Source organism: Erythrolamprus reginae, chromosome 13 (assembly GCF_031021105.1).
Source record: "Erythrolamprus reginae isolate rEryReg1 chromosome 13, rEryReg1.hap1, whole genome shotgun sequence".
In the NCBI taxonomy this organism is placed as follows: domain Eukaryota; kingdom Metazoa; phylum Chordata; class Lepidosauria; order Squamata; family Dipsadidae; genus Erythrolamprus; species Erythrolamprus reginae.
The window spans coordinates 12,297,164-12,321,896 of record NC_091962.1 but is presented as its reverse complement, the minus strand read 5'-3'; the positions used below and the strand labels follow the sequence as shown (position 1 = coordinate 12,321,896).

The window sequence follows — 24,733 nt, the reverse complement described above, 5'->3', positions numbered from 1 at the left end:
AGGATTCGGGGAGGTGGAAGTTTTGTTCCTCGGAGCAACCCTTACACAATAGAGAAAAAATTCTCGCCAAGTGCAAGAAGTTGTTAATCGCCTCACAATCGTGAAAGCAAAACCGCCACATGTTAAATCCCAGGCCTGCAACGAACTGTGGCTCCAGTTGACGGTGGCTCCGGCTAGGCCTCCTCCCTGCCCACCATCCTATTCACCTGCTCATTGGGTTGGGCAGCCCAACTACAGCCAGCCCGGCCCTGTTTGGGTCGGGCTGCTTTTTGCGCAGAAACCAAACCAAGCAAAAACAGCCCCCACCAAGCCAAAAACAAGCAGTGCTAGAAACTCGGCTTCTGTGCATGTGCAGAAGGACAAAGAACCAGGAAAAAAATTCAATTTTAAAAAATTCAAAATAAAGATGGCGCCGCCCATGGACCGTCACCGACCGATCCAGTTTGGTGACATCATCATGATGTCATCAGCGGGTCGCTACCAGTTTAAGGCGAATCAGGAGGAACCCATCCGATATATCCATATACAGCAGTTCTCGATTTAGAACCGTTCACTGAGTGATAATTTGAAGTCACATCACTGAGAAACGCGACGTATGACCGTTTTTCCACACAGCGTCCCCGTGTTTTACCTTTAGAAGCTGGACCACGGTCTCATATTTATGACTCGTGATCCCCTTTTGCCAAGTTGGTACAGGAAATCCAGATTCACTTAATGACCAAGTTACTAACTTAACAACGGCAGTGATTCACTTAACACATGGGGCTAGAAAAGTCATAGAAAGGGGGAAAGTTGACTTAACGACTATCTCGCTTAGCAACAGAAATGTTGGGCTCTGTTGTGGTCCAACGTGGAGGACTTGCCTCCGCGTGGTTTGAAATAAAAGGAAATACAGTGGTACCTCGAGATACGAGTTTAATTCGTTCCGGACCTGGGCTCTTAAGTCGAGCAGCTCTTATCTCGAACGACTTTTCCCCATAGGAATTAATGTAAATAATTTTAATTGGTTCCAGCCCTCAAAAAACTCACAAAGCTAGTCTAAATTATGCAAAAAGACATTGCAAGAATAAATGTAACTTTACTTATTAATAAGATGATAAGCTGAGAGCTTTCCTTCCCTTCCTCTTTTTACCCAAAACAATCAACATGGCAAACTTTTATTTTTATTCATTAAACTGTAGTTATTTATTCAACTTCACTGCCACCCAATCCTGTGGAGGGAGGAAAGAAGGGAGGAAGGAAAATGAAAGCAAGAAATGGAGGGAGGAAAGGAAGGAAGGAAAGAAAGAAAGGAAGGAAGAAAGAAAGGAAGAAAGAAAGGGTGAAGGGACAGGAACAGAGGAAGGAAGCAAGGAAATTTATGAAAGGGGAGAGTAACTTCACTGCCACCCAATCCTGTAGAGAGAGGAAAGAAGGGAGGAAGGAAAAGGAAAGCAAGAAATAGAGGAAGGGAAGGTAAAAGAGAGAAAGAAAAAGAGCAAGAAAGCAAGCAAGCAAGAGAGAAAGAAAGAAAATGAAAGAGAAATAAAAATAGAGAGGGAGAATGAAAGAAATGGAAGGAGGGAAGGAAGAAGAGAAAGAAAGAGAAAGAAAGAAAGAAAGAGAAAGAAAGAAAGAAAGAGAAAGAAAGAAAGAAAGAGAAAGAAAAAAGAATGAAAGAGCAAGAGAGCAAGAGAGAAAAAGAAAGAAAGAAAGAAAGAAAGGAAACTTCAAAGAAAGGCTCACTGAGCATCTCTCACTCTCTCTCTCTTTCTATCCCTCTCTCTTTCTCTCCCCCCTCTCCCCCCCTTTCCCTCTCTCTTTCTCTCTCTCTCTCCCTCTCTCTTTCTATTCCCCCTCTCCCCCCCTTTCCCTCTCCCCCCCCAGGCCGGCAGCGATGTTTTAAAACAGCCGCGCCGTTTGCGAGCTAACTCCTGAGGTGCGGAAGTTCGCCTTTGGCATTTGGGCCACTCGGAATGTGAAATTCAAAACAGCGTTCGGATCCTCCCACCCCCAGCAGAAGCCAAGGACCCCCAGAGTGGGGGCGGCAGGGGAGGCGACCGCCTCTCCACTCACCAAGTGCCGGGATACGAGCCGAGAAGAGCCGGGCTGGCTTACTTTCCTTCCTTCCCGCGCTGATGCAGAGCCACTCGAACAAAGCGTCACGCCCCCCTGACGCTTTTGGCGGCAAAAGAGCCCAGCATCGCTTTGGAAGCCGCCGAAAGCATCAGAGGGGCGCGACGCTTTGTTCGAGTGGCTCTGCATCAACGCGGGAAGGAAGGAAAGTAAGCCAGCCCGGCTCTTCTCGGCTCGTATCGCGGAGAGGGGCGGCATACAAATCCAAGTAATAAATAAAATAAAATAAAAAAATGTCTCTCCTCTCCCAGCTCTTATCTCGAGTAGCTCTTAAGTCGAGCAGCTCTCATGTCGGGGTTCCACTGTACTTCCTCTATGAATGGTAAGGCATTTCTGACTGGTGACTAATATTTATCTTTATAGTTTCATCTCAGAAAGAAACAACGGGGGTCACAACCGACTTTTCATCTACAGCCAAAGGGATAACCACAAACTCGACAACGGAGACTCCATCAACACCCGCACCTGAATCCAGCCATTCCCCTACAACCTCACACTCCACAATGGAGACCCCATCAACACCCGCACCTTCATCCAGCCATTCACCTACAACCTCACACTCCACAACGGAGACACCACCAACACCCACACCTGCATCCAGCCATTCACCTCCAGCCTCAGACTCGACAACGGAGTCACCACCAACACCCACACCTGTATCCACCCATTCACCTCCAGCCTCAGACTCGACAACGGAGACACCACCAACACCCACACCTGTATCCAGCCATTCACCTCCAGCCTCAGACTCGACAACGGAGACACCACCAACACCCACACCTGTATCCACCCATTCACCTCCAGCCTCAGACTCGACAACGGAGACACCACCAACACCCACACCTGTATCCACCCATTCACCTCCAGCCTCAGACTCGACAACGGAGACACCACCAACACCCACACCTGTATCCACCCATTCACCTCCAGCCTCAGACTCGACAACGGAGACACCACCAACACCCACACCTGCATCCACCCATTCACCTCCAGCCTCAGACTCGACAACGGAGACACCACCAACACCCACACCTGCATCCACCCATTCACCTCCAGCCTCAGACTCGACAACGGAGACACCACCAACACCCACACCAGCATCCACCCATTCACCTCCAGCCTCAGACTCGACAACGGAGACACCACAAACACCCACACCTGCATCCACCCATTCACCTCCAGCCTCAGACTCGACAACGGAGACACCACCAACACCCACACCTGCATCCACCCATTCACCTCCAGCCTCAGACTCGACAACGGAGACACCACAAACACCCACACCTGCATCCACCCATTCACCTCCAGCCTCAGACTCGACAACGGAGACACCACCAACACCCACACCTGCATCCACCCATTCACTTCCAACCAAAATGACAACCCCACACACCACACCACAGAACACATCAACACTCGCACCTACACCCAGCCATTCATCTACAACCAAAATGACAACCCCACACAACACAACGTGGAACACATCAACAGCCTCACCTACACCCAGCCATTCATCTACAACCAAAATGACAACCCCACACATCACAACGCGGAACACATCAACAGTCACCCCTACACCCAGCCATTCATCTATAACCAAAATGACAACCCCACACATCACAACGCAGAACACATCAACAGTCACCCCTATACCCAGCCATTCATCTACAACCAAAATGACAATCCCACACATCACAACGTGGAACACATCAACAGTCACCCCTACACCCAGCCATTCATCTATAACCAAAATGACAATCCCACACATCACAATGCAGAACACATCAACAGTCACCCCTACACCCAGCCATTCATCTATAACCAAAATGACAATCCCACACATCACAACGCGGAACACATCAACAGTCGCACCTACACCCAGCCGTTCACCTGCAACCAAAATGACAACCCCACCCATCACAACGCAGAAAACATCAACACTCGGACCTACACCCAGCCCTTCACCTACAACCAAAGTGGCAGCCCCAGACGCCACACCGGAGACCAAACCGTCAACCTCTCACTCGATCTCCAGCACAATAACGTCAACTTCATCACCATCGACTTCCACTTTGCCCAGTACAACAAAGGCTGAAACCGCTTATTACGTCGACTACCACATCAGTAATAAACAGTACAATTCCAGCTTAGAGAACAAAAACACCCCGTATTATAAGTCCCTGAAATCAGCCATCGGAACGCTGGTGAGTATTGTAAGGCGCGGAAAATCCCCGAGTGTCAGTCGGATGATTTCTACACTGTGATTTTTGGGGGAGGGGGGGGTGTCAAGGAGGTGTTCATTTTGCCACCAGCCAGGACGTGGTCGATTTTCAATCCAGCTATGGAAAGCTCTAAAAGGCTCGTTTAAAATTATGCCCCCTCGCCAAACGCAGCAAGGGGAGAAGAACGACGGCGGCCATTTTGTGAGGTGTTTGGAATGTTCCAGAATTTCGTTCGGCTGAAAAGGGGAAACCGTCATTTCTAAATCGGCCTTGGTAGTTATAATTTACCTCAGGGGGAAACTTTTCAGACCGGTGGACTTCAACTCCCAGAATTCCCCAGCCAGGCTTCATCCAACATCACACTAAATGGAATTCTGGGAGTTGAAGTCCTCCCCACCCATCCCAGTCTTAAAAGTTGCCATGTTTGGATTCCCGATTCCGCCATTACTGGTGCGCTACCGGCATGCTATTTTTACTCGTACCGTTAGGAACCCAATACTGGTTTGCCAAAATCTCATGAAAGATGGCGTCGTCTTTTCCGGTTGGTCGGTGGAAGGGCCCTAATTTTAAACGAGGGTGGGCGGAGCCCAGCTGGGGAATTCTGGGAGTTGTAGTCCACCAGCAGTGAAGGGCTGCAAATGGCCCTCACGCATTTTTCGCCTGTGTTAATGCCAGTCACAGCATAAGGCATGAGAAAGGATGAGAGAGAAATAATCTAAATTGGTGTCTCTCAAAGTTGGCAATTTTAAGAGGTGGGGATTTCGACACGTAATCTATTCTCAACTCAATTCATGGGAATTGACAGCCACACATCTTAAAGTTTCCAAGAAACACTAAATCATCATTTAAAAATGGTGGGAAATTAGCAAAGCAGTTATATTTTGAATGCCATGACAGTATGTTTCTAATCCAATTCCTTTCCTTCCTTCCTTCCTTCCTTCCTTCCTTCCTTCTTTCCCTTCCTTCCTTCCCTTCCCTTCCTTCCTTCCTTCTTTCCCTTCCCCCTCCCTCCCTCCCTCTATTTCTTTCTTTCTTTTTCTTTCTTTCTATCCTTCCTGCCTTTCCTTCCTTCCTTCCTTCTTTCCCCTCTCACTCACGCTCCTTCCCCCTCCCTCCCTCCCACCCTCCCTCCCTCCCACCCTCTCTCTATTTCTTTCTTTTTCTTTCTATCCTTCCTTCCTTTCTTTCTATCCTTTCTTTCTTTGTTCCTTCTCCCTTCCTTTCTTTCTTCTTTCTACTTCCTTCCTTCCTTCTTTCTTTTTCTTTCTTTCTATCCTTCCTGCCTTTCCTTCCTTCCTTCCTTCTTTCCCCTCTCACTCACGCTCCTTCCCCCTCCCTCCCTCCCACCCTCCCTCCCTCCCACCCTCTCTCTATTTCTTTCTTTTTCTTTCTATCCTTCCTTCCTTTCTTTCTATCCTTTCTTTCTTTGTTCCTTCTCCCTTCCTTTCTTTCTTCTTTCTACTTCCTTCCTTCCTTCTTTCTTTTTCTTTCTTTCTATCCTTCCTGCCTTTCCTTCCTTCCTTCTCCTCTCACTCACGCTCCTTCCCCCCTCCCTCCCTTCCACCCTCTCTCTATTTCTTTCTTTCTTTCTATCCTTCCTTCCTTTCTTTCTATCCTTTCTTTCTTTGTTCCTTCTCCCTTCCTTTCTTTTTTCTCCTTCCTTCCTTCCTTCCTTCTTTCTTTTTCTTCCCACAGTATAATGAAGTGTACAACTGTTCTGGGTGCCATTTCGGTTATACAGGCTTTGACATACTCTCGTTCAGGTATGGAAAAAAAAAATTGAACAGAAACCCTCAGAATTCAGCATTTCCAGATCAAAGGCAGCTGCAAAGCAGTCGAGCAACACAATCCCCCTTAGAGTCCTTCAGTTAATTCCAAGGTTTTGCACACCCAAATACCATGAAACCAGCTGCCCAAATCAGGTTTTGGATTCCTTTTTTTTTTAACCAGATTGAGTCTTGATGGTACCTTTTCAAAAGCCACGGCAACAACAACAAAAAACGCATTTCCATTTTAGCGCCATGTCAAATTTTGTTGTGTTGCCCTGCCGCTTTTGATTTTGCAGTGGGGTTTTATTTTGGTTGTTCTCACAGAGTTTTCTGACTCCTCTATCAGTAGATAAAGTGGGCGGCGGGGGTGGGGGGGATATTTTTCTGGTTATGTATTAGCCCTCTGCCCCCTGTAAGGAAAATGAAGGTAGAAAGGAAGAGAGAGGAAGGAAGGAAGGAAGGAAGGAAGGAAGGAAGGAAGGAAGGGGAAACAAAGGAAAGTAAGAAAAAGGAAAGAAAGAAGGAAAGAAGGAAGGAAAGAAAGAAAGAAAGAGGAAACAAAGAAAAGTAAGAAAAAAGAAAGAAAGAAGGAAGGAAAGTAAGAAAAAAGAAAGAAGGAAGGAAAGAAAGAGGAAACGAAGAAAAGTAAAAAAAGAAAGAAGGAAGGAAAGAGAAAGAAAGAACGAGGAAAGGAAGGAAGGAAGGAAAGGAGGAGGAAACAAAGGAAAGTAAGAAAAAGGAAAGAAAGAAGGAAAGAAGGAAGGAAGGAAAAAAAGAAAGAGGAAATGAAGGAAAGTAAGAAAAAAGGAAGAAGGAAGGAAGGAAAGAAAAAAGGAAGAAAGAAGGAAGGAAGGAAGGAGAAAGAAAGAAAGCAGAAAGGAAGGAAAGGAAGGAAAGGAAGGAAGGAGTGAGGGGAGAAGGAAGAAAGAAAGAAAGAAAGAAAGAAAGAAAGAGAGAGAGAGAGAGAGAGAGCTTCCTCACTGCTTTGATTCCAGTTTTCTTTTTAGATTGCATTCTCTTTTGGTAAAATCCTGAACAAAAAAGTTATTTTTTTTAAAACAAAGGATGTGGTTGAGAGAGGGGGCATGCCGGTTTACTCTACCCATGTTTCTTGTTTAATTTTTTTTTAAAAAATTGGTGAAGTATTTGTTCTATTCTTACGGTCAACTATTTGGAGTAAAGGGCTTATTGGCGTGAATTTCTTAACTTTCTTTTCTTTTTTTCCCTTTTCCCCAAGTTCATTTTATTTTATTGCATATAAACATTCCATTTCTAAGTAATTGTAAAAAAAAACAACACCCTAATGTTTACAATAATATTCATTAAATTGATATTAATATAACAACAACAATAACAATAATACTTGCATATCTAGTCCTTCTCTTATATTTCCCTATTTTTAACTTCTTCATTGATAAAATAAATCCCATGTTTAAAAATATTCAGTTTCTTCCTTTTCTTTAAGTATTAGTCTATCCATTTATGCACATTCTAATATTTTTTTAAAATTACGTTTTCTTCTGCACATACAATTTTAGCTGCTGTTTAGCACAAACTAAAACCATATATGTCTTCCTCTTGTTATGTTTTCCCAGCAAGAGTACCAACACAAATATTTCTTCACTTTCTTTTCTTTTAAACCAACAGCCCAGGTTCCGTGGCAGTGAAATCAAAACTATATTTCGAAGGAGCAGAGGTTAAACCAGAAAATGATGTTCAGGAGCAACTTGTCACGAAAGCTGCCGAATCCTCGGCAGGGTTGGATATAACCCAAGTGAAAGGTAACAATAATGTTTGTAAAAAGAAGAATAACATGGGCAATTTAAAAAAATATATACAAGTTGTCCTTGGAGTGGCAGAACGGAATAGGAATGGGAAATAGTAATAATAGACAGAAATAATAGAAATAGAATAGAACATTAGAATAGAATAAGAATAAAACAGAACAGAATAAGAAATAGAAATAATAGGAATAGAATAGAACATTAGAAAAGAATAAGAATAAAATAGAATAGAATGGAATGGAATAGAAAATGGAAATAATAAAAGAACAGAACAATAAATAGAAATAGAAATAATTGACATAGAAATAATAGGAATAGAACATTAGAAAAGAATAAGAAATAGAATAGAATGGAATGGAATGGAATAGAAAATGGAAATAATAAAACAGAACAGAACAGAATAATAAATAGAATTAGAAATACAGTGATACCTCATCCTACAAACGCCTCGTCATACAAACTTTTCGAGATACAAACCCGGGGTTTAAGATTTTTTTGTCTTTTCTTACAAACTATTTTCACCTTACAAACCCACCACCGCCACTGGGATGGCCCGCCTCTGGACTTCTGTTTCCAGCGAAGCACCCGTTTTTGCGCTGCTGGGATTCCCCTGAGGCTCCCCTCCATGGGAAACCCCACCGCTGGACTTCTGTGTTTTTGTGATGCTGCAAGGGAATCCTAGCAGGGGAATCCCAGCAGCGCAAAAACGGGCGCTTCACTGGCAACGGAAGTCCGGAGGTGGGGTTTCCCAACAAGGGGAGCCTCAGTGAAATCGCAGCATCGCAAAAACACAGAGGTCCGGAGGTGGGGTTTCAAGGACTTCGGTGTTTTTGCAATGCTGCGATTTCACAGATGCTCCCTTCTCTGGGAAACCCCAACTCCGGACTTCCGTTGCCAGCGAAGCGCTCATTTTTGCGATGCTGGGATTCCCCTGCTGGGATTTCCCTGCAGCATCGCAAAAACACAGAAGTCCGGAGGTAGGGCTTCCCATGGAGGGGAGCCTCAGGGGAATCCCAGCAGTGCAAAAACGGGTGCTTCGGCTGACAAAAGGGGTGAGTTTTTGGCTTGCACGCATTAATCGCTTTTCCATTGATTCCTATGGGAAACATTGTTTCATCTTACAAACTTTTCACCTTAAGAACCTCATCCCGGAACCAATTAAGTTTGTAAGACAAGGTATCACTGTAATTGACATAGAAATAATAGGAATAGAGCATTAGAAAAGAATAAGAATAAAATAGAATAGAATGGAATGGAATAGAAAATGGAAATGGAAATAATAAAACAGAACAGAATAATAAATAGAAATAGAAATAATTGACATAGAAATAATAGGAATAGAGCATTAGAAAAGAATAAGAATAAAATAGAATAGAATGGAATAGAAAATGGAAATGGAAATAATAAAACAGAACAGAACAGAATAATAAATATAAATATAAATAATCGACATAGAAATAATAGAAAATTAGAAAAGAATAAGAATAGAATAGAACGGAACGGAATAGAATAGAAAATGGAAATGGAAATAATAGACAGAAATAGAATAAAATAGAATAAGAATGGAATGGAACAGAATAGAATGGAACAGGACAGGACAGGACTAGGAATTGGAATTGAAAATGGAAATGATAGACAGAAATAATAGAAATAGGATAGAACATTAGAATAGAATAAGAACAGAATATTGGAATGAAGAATGGAATGGAATGGAATAGAAAATATGGAATGGAATAGAATTAGAACAGAACAGAATAGAATAAACAGAGTTGGAAGAGACCTTGGAGGTCATCTCGTCCAACCCCCTGCTCAGGCAGGAAACCCTGTCCTATACCACTTCAGACAAACAATCCCTTCTTCAAAGCCTCCTGTGTTGGACCGTTCACAACTTCCGCAGGTTATCGCGTTGCTCCAAAAAACCACCACGAGTCTCGTTCTTTCTCCCCGTCTTCCTGCACGATTTCCACGCAAACCTGATTTTATTGTCATTGTCGTTCTGTTCTTCTTTGCAGTGAGTAGCAGCCCCATCCTGCCCTCGACGGATAAGGGGGTCCCAGGCTGGGCCATAGCTCTTCTCGTGCTGGTCTGCTTCCTCGTATTTGTCCTCCTCCTCGCCCTTTTGTGGCTGGTGAGTCCCCGATTTGGGGGTGGGTGGGGGGAGTGCGGGGGTCCCCACCAGCAACGGTCGCTAAGTGTTGAAAAACGTTCCTCAGTCTCTGCCTTTGCAACTTCGGTCGCTAAATACGACCGGTCGTAAGTTGAGGGCGGCCTCACAATCACGACGGAGCCCCATCGCGTCTGTGGTTAAGCGAGACATTGGTTCCGGCGAGCTTCGTCCCATCTTACAACCCGTCGTTAAGCGAATCACGGCCGCGTCGGCTGACGTGTGAAAAAATGAAGGTGTTCGGGCCTGAAAATGTGTCGCTCAGATACTATATTTTTTCCCACTGGAAAAGAATTAGCGGGAACATTTGGCAGCGGATAAGTCGGCCGCCTGGTCGTTAAGCAAAACCAGCTTCCTCCTTGACTCGGCTTGTCGGAAGGTCGCAAATTGGGATCACATGGCCCCTCCTCACACATACACACAAACACACCTAGGACGCTGCGACTGAATCGGCCGTCAAACCTCTGAATTTTGACCACGGCAAAGACGTTGTAACTGTGAAAAACGGTCGTACGTTCCTTTTTTTCCCCAGCGCCGTTGTAACTTCGAACGGTCGCTAAACAAACCTGTTGTAATTCGAGGACTACTCGTAGTTATTCTCAAAGAGTCCAGGCCGTGTGACCCCTCATTAATTGTTTTTCTCCTGCACTCTCTATCGCAGCTCGTCTTCTACTGTCGACGGAAACATCGGGGCAGTATGGACCTGCTGACTAGCCGGGATTCGTACCATCCCATGAATGAGTACCCCACATACCAGACACACGCCCGCTTCGCGCCCCCCGGCAACAAGCAAAACCCTTACGACATGGTGAGTGCGGTGCCTATCCCGAACCAGAAGCTGTGGGGGAAACGGAGACCCAAACCAGGTTCTTTCAGTCCCGTCCCTGAGAATGTATCTGCTGAACAAAACTCCACATCGGCAACAGGAAAGGCGATGGGCCAGTAAAACATTCTGGTAGTTCCGTTCAGTTACCTAGGCTGTACCCGGCAAGGGATTATGGGGTCATTAAATGAGGATGAGGATTAGGGGTGCCCGTGATGGGTCACATCTTCTCCACCTTGAGATGGGGCAGGGGGTCCGCCCTCTGACTGGTGGGAAAGGCAAAGAGGCCGGGACAGCTGCAGGAACTAGAGGTTACAGGAGCCGTGGATGGAATAGCAAAAGGTTTTCTTTCTTTCTTTCTTTTTCTTTCTTTTTTCTCTCTCTCTCCCTTCCTTTTTATTTCTTCATCTTTCCTTCCTGTCTCTCTCTTTTCTTTCTCTTTCCTTCTTCCTTTCATCTGCCATTCTCTCCTTCTGTCAGGTCTTTCTTTACTTTCTATTTTACCTTCCCTTTCCTTTCCTTCTCCTCTTTATCTCACTTGGTTTGTCTTTCTTTTTTTCTTTTGTTTTCTTTTTTTCTTTTCCTTCCTTCTTTTCTTCCTTCTTTCCTTTTCTCTTCCCTTCTTTTTCCTTCTCCTTTAACTTTTTATCCAGCTTGATTTGTCTTTGTCCTTCCTTTCTTCCTTTCTTCCTTCTCCTCCATCTTCTCTTCCTGTCTCCCCCTTTTCTTTCTTTCTTTCTCCTTCCTTCTTCTTTCATCTGTCATTTTTTCTTTCGGTCAGTTCTTTCCTTTCTTTCTCTCTCTTTTTCTTTCCGTTCCTTTTCCTTCCCTTTTTATCTCACTTGGTTTTTCTTTTTCTTTTCATTTCTCTTCTTTTCTCTCCCTTCCTTCCTTCCTTCTTTCCTTCCTCTAATATGGCTTCCTATTTTATCTGCCTTCCTTCTGTTTCTTTCTCTTACTTCCTTTCCATTCTTTCTTTCCCTCTTTTCCTCCCTCCCTCCCTCCCTCTTTTCCTTTCTTCCTTCCATCCACCCTCCCTTCCTCTTTTCCTTTGTTCCTTCGTTCCTCCCTCCCTCCCTCTTTGTTTCCCCCCCTTCCTTCTGATCCTACATTCCCATATAACCAAAGGGGGGGGGGTCATTTCAGGGCACCCACCGCCCTAGACTGGTTGAACTGATGCCCAGTCAAGCGGTGCCATCTCCCCCTAGCTCGGCAAAGCCGCCGGCAGGGGAGGAGAGCCTGGCCCGAATCCTCTGCAGCCGGTCAGTGGCTGGGCCAGCCTGAGCCGAACTGGCCCTATCCATGCCATTGCGTGCTCGGTTGCGCTGCGGTAAACAATGCCGGTTGTGCAAATGTTCCACACTGCTACCTACTTCTCCAAGAGGGACTTTCCCACACTGGCAGAGGGTTTGTTTGCCCTTGATTATCAGGGCTGGGCAGTCGGGGAGGGGGGGGGGCACACAATGCCCAGGCCTTCAGCTGGCCCGGCTGGGCCCCACCCTCGCGAGCCGGCGGTGTTGACACACCACACACCGCACCACCACCGAAAGCATCTGGAGGCGGCCTGAGCTTTTCAGCACAGCAGTTGCCTTCTCACCCAGGGCGGTGGTTGGGGAGGGAGGGGGAAGGGGGAGAGAAGCCCAGGCAGGTTTCTGGTCCTCATGGAGACATTTCAGAAAGGTTCCCCCGCTCCGTGTCTCTTTTTTTAAAGCCTCCTCTTGACAGAGAAGACCCGAGGAGACCAAAGTTGGACTAGGAGTGGTTTCCTGCCTTTCAGAGGCGAATTAATTTTGGTAAATAGATAACTTTGGTCTTAAATCTTTTCCTTCCTTCCTTCCTTCCTTTTCATTCTTTTCTTCCCTCCTTCTTTCCTTCTTCCTCCTTTCCTTTTTCATTATTCTCCTTCCTTCCTCCCCCTTCCTTCCATCTTTCTTTCTTTCTTTCTTTCTTTCTTTCTTTCTTTCTTTTCTTCGGCATACAAATCTAATAAATTGCATTGAATTGCTTTCTTTTCTTTTTCTTCCTTTTCCATCCTTTTCATTCCTTTCTCCCCTTCCTTCCTACTCTCTTTCCTTTCTTTCTTTTTCTTTCTTTCTTCTACTTCCTTCCTTCCCTCCTTTCATCCATATACCTACGCTATTCATCCCTCCCCCTTCCATTTTCCTTCCTTCCTTCCTTCCTTCCTTCCACTTCCTTCTGCCCTCCATCCACGTTTCCTCCATTTCCTACCTGCCTGCTTTCTCCCTCCCTCCCTCCTTCCTTCTATCCTCCCTTCTTCTCTTCTTCATCCCTCCCTCCCTCTATTTCCTCCCTCCCTCCCTCCCTTCCCCTTTGATTCTCAGCCAAGGGCCGCGTGTGAATAGAGACTGTGAAAACTCTCAAACCAATTTTGTTTTCTTGGTGGTGTTAATCAGTGACCCACCCGTCGCACGCACGCGCACACTCCCAAAGGCCTTGGGCACGGCTCCCCGGCCCCCTCCCTCCCAGTTACCTTTTCCTCACCTGCGATAAGCTCCACCCCCACCCTCCACCTTTCTCCGCCCACAACACCCGAGCACTTTTTTGTAATATGCAAAGTGGCATATTTGGTTTAGGTTGAACATTATGTTATTTTATTTTTTTTAAAAACCAACCCCTGTACTGACCAATTCATTTTTGTAGCCGTTGCAGCCACGCCTTGCCAAAGAATTTGGGACCTTTTTATTGACTTTTCATGCATTTATTTGAATGCTTCCTTCCTTATTTATTTTATATAAACCACAAAACCAGGCCACTTCTGCCCTAGTGTGTTTATGCCCGATTATCGCGTATGATCAATGCGATATGGAGGTTTTTTTCTGCTCTTGCTGCAAACGGCTGGGACCAGGCAGGTTGGGGAGGATGGGCTTTGTAATCCGGGTTTTCCCATTCCAATGACGTCCCGAGCTGGGATTTCTAGAATAAGCCAGAAACGGCGACTTTAAGCCATCAATCGAGGCTTATCCACCCCCCATCCCCAAGTTTGCAAAGTTTGCAAAACGCAGCAGCAACGGCCCTCGTGCAAACAGCAAATTCCGCCAGAGAACTTCAATACAGCATTTAGAGGAAGGAAGGGAGGGAGGGAGGGAGGAAGGAAGGGATTGAAAGGAAGGAAGGAAGGAAGGGATTGAAAGGAAGGAAGGAAGGGATTGAAAGGAAGGAAGGGATTGAAAGGAAGGAATGGATTGAAAGGAAGGAAGGAAGGGATTGAAAGGAAGGAAGGGATTGAAAGGAAGGAAGGGATTGAAAGGAAGGAAGGGATTGAAAGGAAGGAAGGAAGGAAGGGATTGAAAGGAAGGAAGGAAGGGATTGAAAGGAAGGAAGGAAGGGATTGAAAGGAAGGAAGGGATTGAAAGGAAGGAAGGGATTGAAAGGAAGGAAGGGATTGAAAGGAAGGAAGGGATTGAAAGGAAGGAAGAGATTGAAAGGAAGGAAGGGATTGAAAGGAAGGAAGGAAGGAAGGGATTGAAAGGAAGGAAGGAAGGGATTGAAAGGAAGGAAGGGATTGAAAGGAAGGAAGGGATTGAAAGGAAGGAAGGGATTGAAAGGAAGGAAGGAAGGAAGGGATTGAAAGGAAGGAAGGAAGGGATTGAAAGGAAGGAAGGGATTGAAAGGAAGGAAGGGATTGAAAGGAAGGGATTGAAAGGAAGGAAGGAAGGAATGGATTGAAAGGAAGGAAGGAAGGGATTGAAAGGAAGGAAGGGATTGAAAGGAAGGAAGGGATTGAAAGGAAGGAAGGAAGGGATTGAAAGGAAGGAAGGAAGGGATTGAAAGGAAGGAAGGAAGGGATTGAAAGGAAGGAAGGGATTGAAAGGAAGGAAGGAAGGGATTGAAAGGAAGGAAGGAAGGAAGGGATTGAAAGGAAGGAAGGAAGGAAGGAAGGAAGGAAGGAAGGGATTGAAAGGAAGGCAGGCCATGGCGGGGGGGAAAGACAGCTACAAATTGGTTGACCCTCCAATCTGTCTTCTTCTTCCTTCCTTAGGGGCACCCCAACAACGGCACGAAGCCCTTCTCCTACACCAACCCTGCCATGGCCAACGACGAACTGTAGGGGGCGCTCTTCCTACAGCTGGACTTTTGGGGGGGGGGGGGAATTGGGGAAAAAATTGAACTTTGGCACGGAAAGTTCTTTTTTATTATTATTATTATTATTATTGGACTGCTGAGCCCCACTGAAAAAGGTGGGGTGATTTGTTTTGTGTGTGTATGTCTTCTGATGAGTTGCTCGCTACCTCCCTCGACCCGGGACAGAATGATGGGATACGGGGGAGTGAAGATGCCTTTCGGGAGCCGTGCCAAGGCACTGAGGACTAGAAACCCAGGAGCAGTTCGTTGACCGAGCTGGCGATTTTACTTCAAAAAAAAATCAACAGGCCAGCGGAACTCCCCACCACAAGCATTTCGACGGGAAGTCGAAGTGGCAATTCACCTTCGCCTTTTATGGAAAGACTATTTTGCTTGATTAATTTATGGCGATCATTAATTTATAGAGACGGGCTGGGAAGTTTCATAGCTGGAGGAGAATAAGGCTGTAACGGTCTCGGGGAAAGAAGAAGGCAGGAGTTTTCGCTCCGTGGGGCGATTTTGGATGTTGAAAAGAGGAAGGAGAGACCCCTGGCTTTCCCCCTTTCTTTCTTGCCCTTCCTTTAAAAAAATAAAATAATTTTTTTTTAAGTGTTCCTGAGAAGCCAACTTTGGAGATATGAAGGAACGGTGTAAATTAAATTCAAATTTTAATTTCTAGCGCTTTTAAAATTTCTTTCTTTCTCCAAAGGTTCCAGGTTCCCTCAAGCAACCCTCTGAAAATTCTTAATAGGGACATCAATAAATAAAAAATGAAAACACCAGTCACTCCTAGGATAGGATAGGATAGGATAGGATAGGATAGGATGAGATGGGATGGAATAGAATAGAGAATAGAATAGAATGGAAAATAGAATAGAATGGAATGGAATAGAATGGAAAATAGAATAGAATGGAATAGAATGGAAAATAGAATAGAACAGAATGGAATGGAATAGAAAATAGAATGGAATGGAATAGAATGGAAAATAGAATAGAACAGAATGGAATGGAATAGAAAATAGAATGGAATGGAATGGAATGGAATAGAATGGAAAATAGAATAGAATAGAATGGAATGGAATAGAAAATAGAATACATGGAATGGAATAGAAAATAGAATGGAATGGAATAGAATGGAAAATAGAATAGAATAGAATAGAATGGAATGGAATAGAAAATAGAATAGAATGGAATGGAATAGAATGGAATGGAATAGAATGGAAAATAGAATAGAACAGAATGGAATGGAATAGAAAATAGAATAGAATGGAATGGAATAGAATGGAAAATAGAATAGAATAGAATAGAATGGAATGGAATAGAATGGAATGGAAAATAGAATGGAATGGAAAATAGAATGGAATAGAATAGAAATAGAATAGAATATAGGGAATGGAATAGAACAGGACAGAACAGAACAGAGAAGGGAAGGGAAGAGAAGAGAAATTTTCAGGGACGAAAAGGCACCTCTGGATATTCCGAAGCGCCTTGAGGACTAGAAACTTGCTTTAAAAGCAGGGAGGAAGCATTGCCCCGAAGGCTGGGGTTTTGGATTTTTTTTAATTTCAGCCATTCTTCTGCTGGGATATTATAGTTTTAGGAAACCGCTGAAGCGACACGAGCGGTTTGCCAATCGCTTAAGAGCTTTTGTGAGAAATCTCCACTCTTGTGGCCAAAAAAAAAGATAAGCCAACTTTTTTTTAAAAAAAACCCGTACAAACAAGGTTTGCCTCAAGCAGACCGAGACTTTTTAAACTCCCGAGGGCTGGCGAGGTTTAAGAAAGTGCGGCGGGCGACAACTTATTTGACAACGGAATAGCCAGTGCACACACAAACAAAACTTTTTGGGCTTGTTTTTTTTAAAACCGCAACCACCTAAAAATCACAATCGACACCTGGAGGACAAACCACGGCACAAAACCTCCACTTACAACGGTTCATTTAGCGACCGTCTAAAGTTACAACGGCACGGGAAGAAAAAGCGACTTTGCACGGGGTTCTCAGAACTTGGCGGCCTCGGTCGCATGAACAAAGTTATTGGTGATTTTTCTAAAAAAAATTTAAACTGATTTTGAAAATAAAAAAGAATAGCATACATACATTTCTAAACAGTTTGTACTCTGTATCTGTTACATTTTGAATGGTCAGTTCTACACATTATCTTAAATTAAGCTCTATGTGTATGAAACAAGCAAAGATATCCTTTGTTTTATAGCAATCAATAATTAAACATACTTGTTTCATATCTCTATGTGTCTTATATTCTATTCTATTAAATTCCATTCCATTCTATTCTATTCTACTCAACTCTACTTTACTCTATTGTTTCCTATATATAATTTCTATTCTATTCTATTCTTTTCTATTCCATTCCATTCCATTCCATATTCCATTCCATTCCATTCCATATTCTATTCCATTCCATTCCATATTCTATTCTGTTCTATTCTATTCTTTTCTATTCCATTCCATATTCTATTCCATTTCATATTCTATTATATTCTATTCCATTCCATATTCTATTCTATTCTATTCTATTCCATTCCATATTCTATTCTATTCCATTCCATATTCTATTCCATTCCATATTCTATTCTATTCCATTCCATTCCATATTCTATTCCATTCCATATTCTATTCCATTCCATTCCATATTCTATTCTATTCCATTCCATTCCATATTCTATTCTATTCCATTCCATTTCATATTCTATTCTATTCTGTTCTTTTCTTTTCTATTCCATTCCATATTCTATTCCATTCCATATTCTATTCTATTCCATTCCATTCCATATTCTATTCTATTTTATTCTGTTCTATTCCATTCCATATTCTATTCCATTCCATATTCTATTCTATTCCATTCCATTTTCTATTCTATTCCATATTCTATTCTATTCTATTCCATATTCTATTCTATTCCATTTCATATTCTATTCTGTTCCATATTCTATTCTATTCTGTTCTATTCCATTCCATATTCTATTCCATTCCATATTCTATTCTATTCCATTCCATTCCATATTCTATTCCATTCCATATTCTATTCCATTCCATTCCATATTCTATTCCATTCCATATTCTATTCTATTCCATTCCATATTCTATTCTATTCCATATTCTATTCCATTCCATTCCATATTCTATTCTATTCCATATTCTATTCTATTCCATTTCATATTCTATTCTGTTCTATGAAATCCGCTTTTTTGGGGAGACAAATCCACCCGAAACAAGAAAACTTGCCAAGAAAATGGGGAAGGGTTAGGAGGAAACAGCATTTTCTGTTGTTGTTGTTAAACATAAACCTAAATCATCATCGTCGTCATTTAATGACCCCCATAATCGCCGTCCCAATTTCTCATTTGCAAAGCAGGAACGGTGCTCCGACAAAATCTAGTCCGTTTCATAAATCACAACCAATATTTTTTTAATACGTTTCGTAAAGAATCCTTAGGGAGAAACTGGGCGCCAGCAATTCTTCTGAAATAAAGGCGGTGGTGTTGTCAGTTTTTTTCTCCACGCGTTGGAAGCGAAAGAGTCGCCACCACTTTGTGGGGAGAGAAAAACGAGGAAACGCAGCTCGATGTTTGAATTAGCTCAGAGGGGAGGAAAAACAAGTTTTGGATTATTTATGATTTGTTCTATCTTGTTGTGAGCCGCCCCGAGTCTTCGGAGAGGGGCGGCATACAAATCTAAATAATAAATAATAAATAAATAAATTTGAAAAGAGGATTGGGAGGAGAGGAGGAGCGAGGTTGGCCTGGGTTCAAGTCCAGCAAAAATCAGGCAGCCGACGCTGGTGACATAAACCCAAGAAATAAATCAAAAGCAACGAAATAAAGGAAATATTTGTGCTCCTTGGTTTTTGTGCTACTCGAGATTGAACATAAGAACATAAGAAGAGCCCTGCTGAATCGGGCCAAAGCCCATCGAGTCCAGCCTTCTGTGTCCCACAGTGGCCCATGGGGATCCTGAGCAGAAAGAGAAGGCAAGACCCTCCCTTTCCCTTGACCCCCCAACAAATGGGACCCAAGGGAACCCTGCCTGCCTCAACCAACATAGAGGCAGCACATGGACATCCGTTTCAATAACCACTGATACACTTGGTGTCCATGAAGCTGTCTAATCCTGCCTTGAAGCTCTCCAGGCTGACAGCTGTCACAACCTCTTCTGGAAGGGAATTCTATTAACCAGGAAAAGCAAGTAGGATGCTTGGCTGCATAGCTAGAGGTATAACAAGCAGGAAGAGGGAGATGGTGATCCCGCTGTATAGAGCGCTGGTGAGACCCCTTTTGGAATAATAATGTGTTCAGTTCTGGAGACCTCACCTACAAAAAGATATTGACGAAATTGAACGGGTCCAAAGACGGGCTACAAGAATGGTGGAAGGTCTTAAGCATAAAACGTATCAGGAAAGTCTTAATGAACTCCATCTGAACTAGTCTGGAGGACAAAAGTGGGGACATGATTGAAACATTTAAATATGTGAAAGGGTTAAATAAGGTCCAGGAGGGAAGTGTTTTTAAATAGGAAAGTGAACACAAGAACAAGGGGACACAATCTGAAGTTAGTTGGGGGAAAGATCAAAAGCAACATGAGAAAATATTATTTCACTGAGAGAGGAGTAGATCCTTGGAACAAACTTCCAGCAGACGTGGTTGGTCAATCCACAGTAACTGAATTTAAACATGCCTGGGATAAACATATATCCATTGTAAGATAAAATACAGAAAATAGTATAAGGGCAGACTAGATGGATCATGAGGTCTTTTTCTGCCGCCAGTCTTCTATGTTTCTAACCAAGGACCCTCTGGGTGAAGAAATATTTCCCTTGATTTGTCCTCACTTTCTAACCTATGAATTTTAGGGAGGGCCCCCTCATCCTAGTATTGTGTGATAGAGAAAATATTTTTTCTCTATCCACCATTTCTATCCCATGCATGATTTTATACCCTTCGATCAAGTCACCCCTTAAACGCCGTCTTTCAAGGCTGAAGAGACCAAGGTTTAACTCCCGGAGGCATGGACTCGTGAGATGGGACAGCCAGGAAGGGACACGAGAGGTCATTTAGACCAACCCCCTAAAGCCGCTGTGAGTGGAGAGTCTTTGTCGTACGACCACGAGAGCCCCAAATTGATGTCGCAAAGCGATACATTTGTTAAGGGAATTTTGTCCCCGTGGTTATGAAGCGTGAATCACTGCCGTTGGTAACACGGTCATTAAGTGAATCCGTGGCATCCCAAAGGCCTGGTTTTCAGTGCAAATTATAGGCCGTCCTCGGCTTACGATGAAGGAGTGACCTTCAATCCAGACGCTTCCCTTCCGCTGTGACATGTATATATTTGTTGACAACGAGTGTGAGAGTGAAAACAGCCCCAATTCACTCTTTTTAAATATGTTAAAGGGCTCAATAAGGTTCAGGAGGGAAGTGTTTTTAATAGGAAAGCGAACCCAAGAACAAGGGGGCCACAATCTGAGGTTAGTTGCGGGAAAGATCAGAAGCAACGTGAAAAAATATTATTTTACTGAAAGAGGAGTAGATGCTTGGAACAAACGTCCAGCAGGCGTGGTTGGTCAATCCACAGGAACTGAACTGAAACCTGCCTGGGATAAACATAGATCCATCCTAAGATAAAATACAGGAAAGAGTATAAGGGCAGACTAGAGGGACCAGGAGGTCTTTTTCTGCCGTCCATCTTCTATGTTTCCATAGCCTGCCCAATTTTATCACCTGTTATTTATTTTAGCAACGGTCACGTTGATGGATGATCTCTGGCAGGCCCGGGACAGGAGTTTATCCTCTGTCCTGGTGCTTCTTGACCTCTCAGCGGCTTTTGGCTTTCGATACCATTGACCATGCCGGCTGGAGCGGTTGGGAGTGGGAGGCACCGTCCTTCAGTGCTTCTCCTCCTACCTCTCTGGTCCGTCACAGTCGGTGTTAATGGGGGGGTCAGAGGTCGACCTCTCGGTTTCTCAGGGGTCGGCTCTCTCCCCTCCTGCTATTTAATAAAACCACTGGGCGAGATCATCCAGGGGCATGGGGTGAGGTATCATCCGTATGCTGATAATACCCAGCTGTACATCTCCACCCCATGTCCAGTCAACGAAGCAGTGGAAGTGATGTGCCGGTGCCTGGAGGCTGTTGGGGTCTGGGGAAGAGGAGGGGGAAGAAGTAGGAGGAGGAGAAGAGGAAGGAGGGGAGGAGGAAGAGGGGGAGACAAAGAGGAAGAACAAGATGGGAAAGAGGAGGAAGGAGGAGGAGGAAGAGGAGAAAGAGGAGGAGGAAGAAGGATGATTGTGGGATCCTTGGTACTTTCTGATGCTTTCTTTCCAGCCCTATCACTACTAAAAGTGTCTCTGTGTAAGTGTGTACAAGGCAAACAACGCACACCGGGCAATAAGTTTCCCTTCTCTCTCTCTCTGCCACCTGTTCCACCCGAGCCAAAGGCAACACGGCGGGAGGCTTTCCCAGAAGATTTGGGCCCAGATCCAGGCGCGGTGATGAGGGCAGCCGGCATGGCCAACGACAAACTGTAGGGGGCGCTCTTCCTACAGCTGCTTTGGCTGAAGCGGTCACTCTCTGTCCTGCCGGGCAGCACCTCATGTTCTGCTCAGAAACCCCACTCCACTCCACCGTCCAGCCAAAAGTGGCATTGAGTCCTTCGGGCCCAGAGACCTCATGGCGCCTGCTTTCCCACCCCCCTGGAGGTGATTCTGCATTTATTAGATTTATTAGATTTACGGTATCGATGCCGTATTAAAGATTAAAATCATAAGAACATGTCCTCCTCAAGGCCAGGAGCTTGCTTGTAGGGTAACATCTGGAAGCTGAAGTCCACCTAAGTTGGCAGAACTCCAGATGTTGAAGCTGTTCGCCCATGTTGGCAGCAGGAATTCTGGGAGTTGTAGTCCACCAAAGTTGGCAGAACTCCAGATGTTGAACTTGTCCACCTGTGTTGGCAGCAGAAATTCTGGGAACTGAAGTCCACCTGAGTTGGTAGAACTCCAGATGTTGTTCACCTGTATTGGCAGGATTCTGGGAACTGAAATCCACCTACATTGCTAGAACTCCAGATGTTGAACTTGTCCACCTGTGTTGGAAGCAGAAATTCTCAGAGTTGTGGTCCACCTACGTTGACAGAACTCCAGATGTTGAACTTATTCACCCATCTTGGCAACAGAAATTCTGGGAGCTGAAGTCCACCTACGTTGGCAGAACTCCAGATGTTGAACTTATTCACCCATCTTGGCAACAGAAATTCTGGGAGCTGAAGTCCACCTACGTTGGCAGAACTCCAGATGTTGAACTTATTCACCCATCTTGGCAACAGAAATTCTGGGAGCTGAAGTCCACCTACGTTGGCAGAACTCCAGATGTTGACGTTGTCCACCTGTGTTGGCAGCAGGAATTATGGGAATTGAAATCCACATAAGTTGGCAGAACTCCAGATGTTGAAGCTGTTCACTCGTTGGCAGCAGGAATTCTAGGAGTTGAAGTCTACCTAAGTTGGCAGAACTCCAGATGTTGAACTTATTCACCCATCTTGGCAACAGAAATTCTGGGAGCTGAAGTCTACCTACGTTGGCAGAACTCCAGATGTTGACGTTGTCCACCTGTGTTGGCAGCAGGAATTATGGGAATTGAAATCCACATAAGTTGGCAGAACTCCAGATGTTGAAGCTGTTCACTCGTTGGCAGCAGGAATTCTAGGAGTTGAAGTCTACCTAAGTTGGCAGAACTCCAGATGTTGAAGCTGTTCACCCGTCTTGGCAGGGGGAATTCTGGGAGTTGTAGTCCACCTAAGTTGGCAGAACTCCACACGTTGAACTGATTCACCCATCTTGGCAGGGGGAATTCTGGGAACTAAAAAAGGCTCACCTTCATTTGCCCTAGAGGGACCTCTTGTAATTGTACTTTTAATTGTTGTATTTTAACAATTTATACCATTTTTATTCTTGCTGTAAGCCGCCCTGTGTCCCATGGGATTGGGTGGCATATCAATCAATCAATCAATCAATCAATCAAATAAATAAATAAAAGCTCAATATCTGCACAGCAACAAACAGCTTTAAACCAGAGATGGAAAGGCAACAGAAGCCTTAATAATCCCAGAAGGAAAACGTTTCCTGGAGAAAAACTCAAATTTCTTTTCTTTTTTCTGCTTTTATATTTTATTTCTTCTCACCCCATTGGAATATAAAACCTGCACTCCAATAATCCAAATTAATTTTCCATGTTTTCTTTTTTAATTACTCAAATTTCTTAAGAAAAAAAGAAGAGAGAATATTTATTCTGTAGAATCTTAAGGTTGCGGCGCCCCCCACGGGCTCAGATTGGAATGACGCCTCCATCCATGTCTTTTTTAAAAAAAATACCTCAACCGATGCAAACGATTAAAACTTTGTTTTATTTATTTTTAAGTTAACAATCTGGCCAAAGAAATGGGGGGGGAAAAGAGGGGTGGGGGAAGGAAGGAACGTAGCAAGGTTTCTACCCCCCCCCCTCCAACTCTCTCTTGTCCATCCCGAGATCCATTTTTCAACCTAGGCCTAGACCGTACACAAGGTTCTCTCCTTAGGAAACAAGATTCTAGTCCTCAGTGTGGACTCAGGAGAGCAGGGAAAGGGAGGCCTAATTTCTTTAAAAATTAAAAAAATTAGGGGGCAGAGGGGTGGATGGAGCAACGGAACCCAATTGGGCCGATCTGTTTCTTCGGAGGCAATCCGCGGCGGTTGTCCTGGGCTCGTTGGATTTTCGAACTCGCAACCTCTGCTTGGATTATGCTGGTTTGCTTGCCAAATAATAAAAATAAAAATAATCTGCTTCAGGACTGAAGAAAAATCGCTTGGGGATCTCCGCCGAGATTCGTGCCAGCCTCCAATAATAATAATAATAATAATAATAATAATAATAATAATAATAATAATAATAATAATATATTAGATTTGTATGCCGCCCCTCTCCGCAGACTCCCAGGACAATTACTCCTTTGTTGTTTGTTTTCCCGCAACTACAAATTCTGCAACAACCCCGACGTATAATCCAACATGTTGCACATGCTGGGAAGAACCGAGACCAAACAACACCCCCCACATTCCGGCATAGAAATACAATAAATGATATAACAAATAAATGAAACAAAACCGGGGCCCAAGACAGAAGTTTGATGAATCCGGGGAAACCAGTTGAGGAGAGGGGGATATATATATTCTACCAGGCACCATATTTTCACAAAAAACACCTCAACACTTACAAAACAGTCCCATTTTCAGAAACCACCAAACCAAACCACTTCTCCCGTTGCGTCGAACCTTTCAGGCGCGCTGCACCTGTTGAACTTCTCTCGGTTCGGCCTGGGAGAGGTCGCCCGACGTCCAATCGCAGGAAGCGATTGGACGCGACGACCGTAATCGCAACCGGAATTTCCACTCGTTAAGTGAGTGCCATTTTTTCTTTCTTCCATTCTCTTTTTTTGATGCTGGGTCGTTCGGCCAATCGCAAGTGAATCGGTCGTGGATGTCGGTTATTGGACGCTGAGACACAACGGTCAGCAACGGTCCGTAACTCAGGGGAACTGCTACCGCCCGTCAATTCATGCGGAGGGCCAGGCGCACTAATTTTTAATCGCGGCGTCACGGAATGGGACAGTTGCAAAACTGCACTTCCCCTCCCCTAGCCTTGTCGTTATCCGTGAAAAAGAAGACAGAATTTGTCGCGACCTCTTTTTTTTATATTTTACAATGAGCAACAACAGAGTGGGAAAGCACA

At 44.2% G+C, this 24,733-nt stretch overlaps 1 protein-coding gene across 1 annotated transcript; it reads left to right on the top strand.

The window, feature by feature from the left end:
- Window positions 1–406: 406 nt before the first annotated feature.
- On the top strand, window positions 407–17,205 carry LOC139175469 (putative uncharacterized protein DDB_G0282133). The gene is made up of 7 exons (XM_070766594.1): window positions 407–490; window positions 2,591–4,319; window positions 6,033–6,100; window positions 7,754–7,887; window positions 9,903–10,018; window positions 10,716–10,862; window positions 14,878–17,205. Exons 1-2 carry the CDS (start codon window positions 407–409, stop codon window positions 4,208–4,210), a joined length of 1,704 nt encoding a protein of 567 aa, XP_070622695.1. The 3' UTR covers window positions 4,211–4,319; window positions 6,033–6,100; window positions 7,754–7,887; window positions 9,903–10,018; window positions 10,716–10,862; window positions 14,878–17,205.
- The last annotated feature ends 7,528 nt before the right edge of the window (window positions 17,206–24,733 follow it).

Bases quoted from the DNA above. Each gene is read 5' to 3' on its own strand.
- LOC139175469 (XM_070766594.1), top strand. From the start codon at position 407: ATGGCGCCGCCCATGGACCGTCACCGACCGATCCAGTTTGGTGACATC. The intron at 491-2,590 runs GCGAATCAGGAG...ACCTGAATCCAG, and splicing joins CGGGTCGCTACCAGTTTAAG to CCATTCCCCTACAACCTCAC.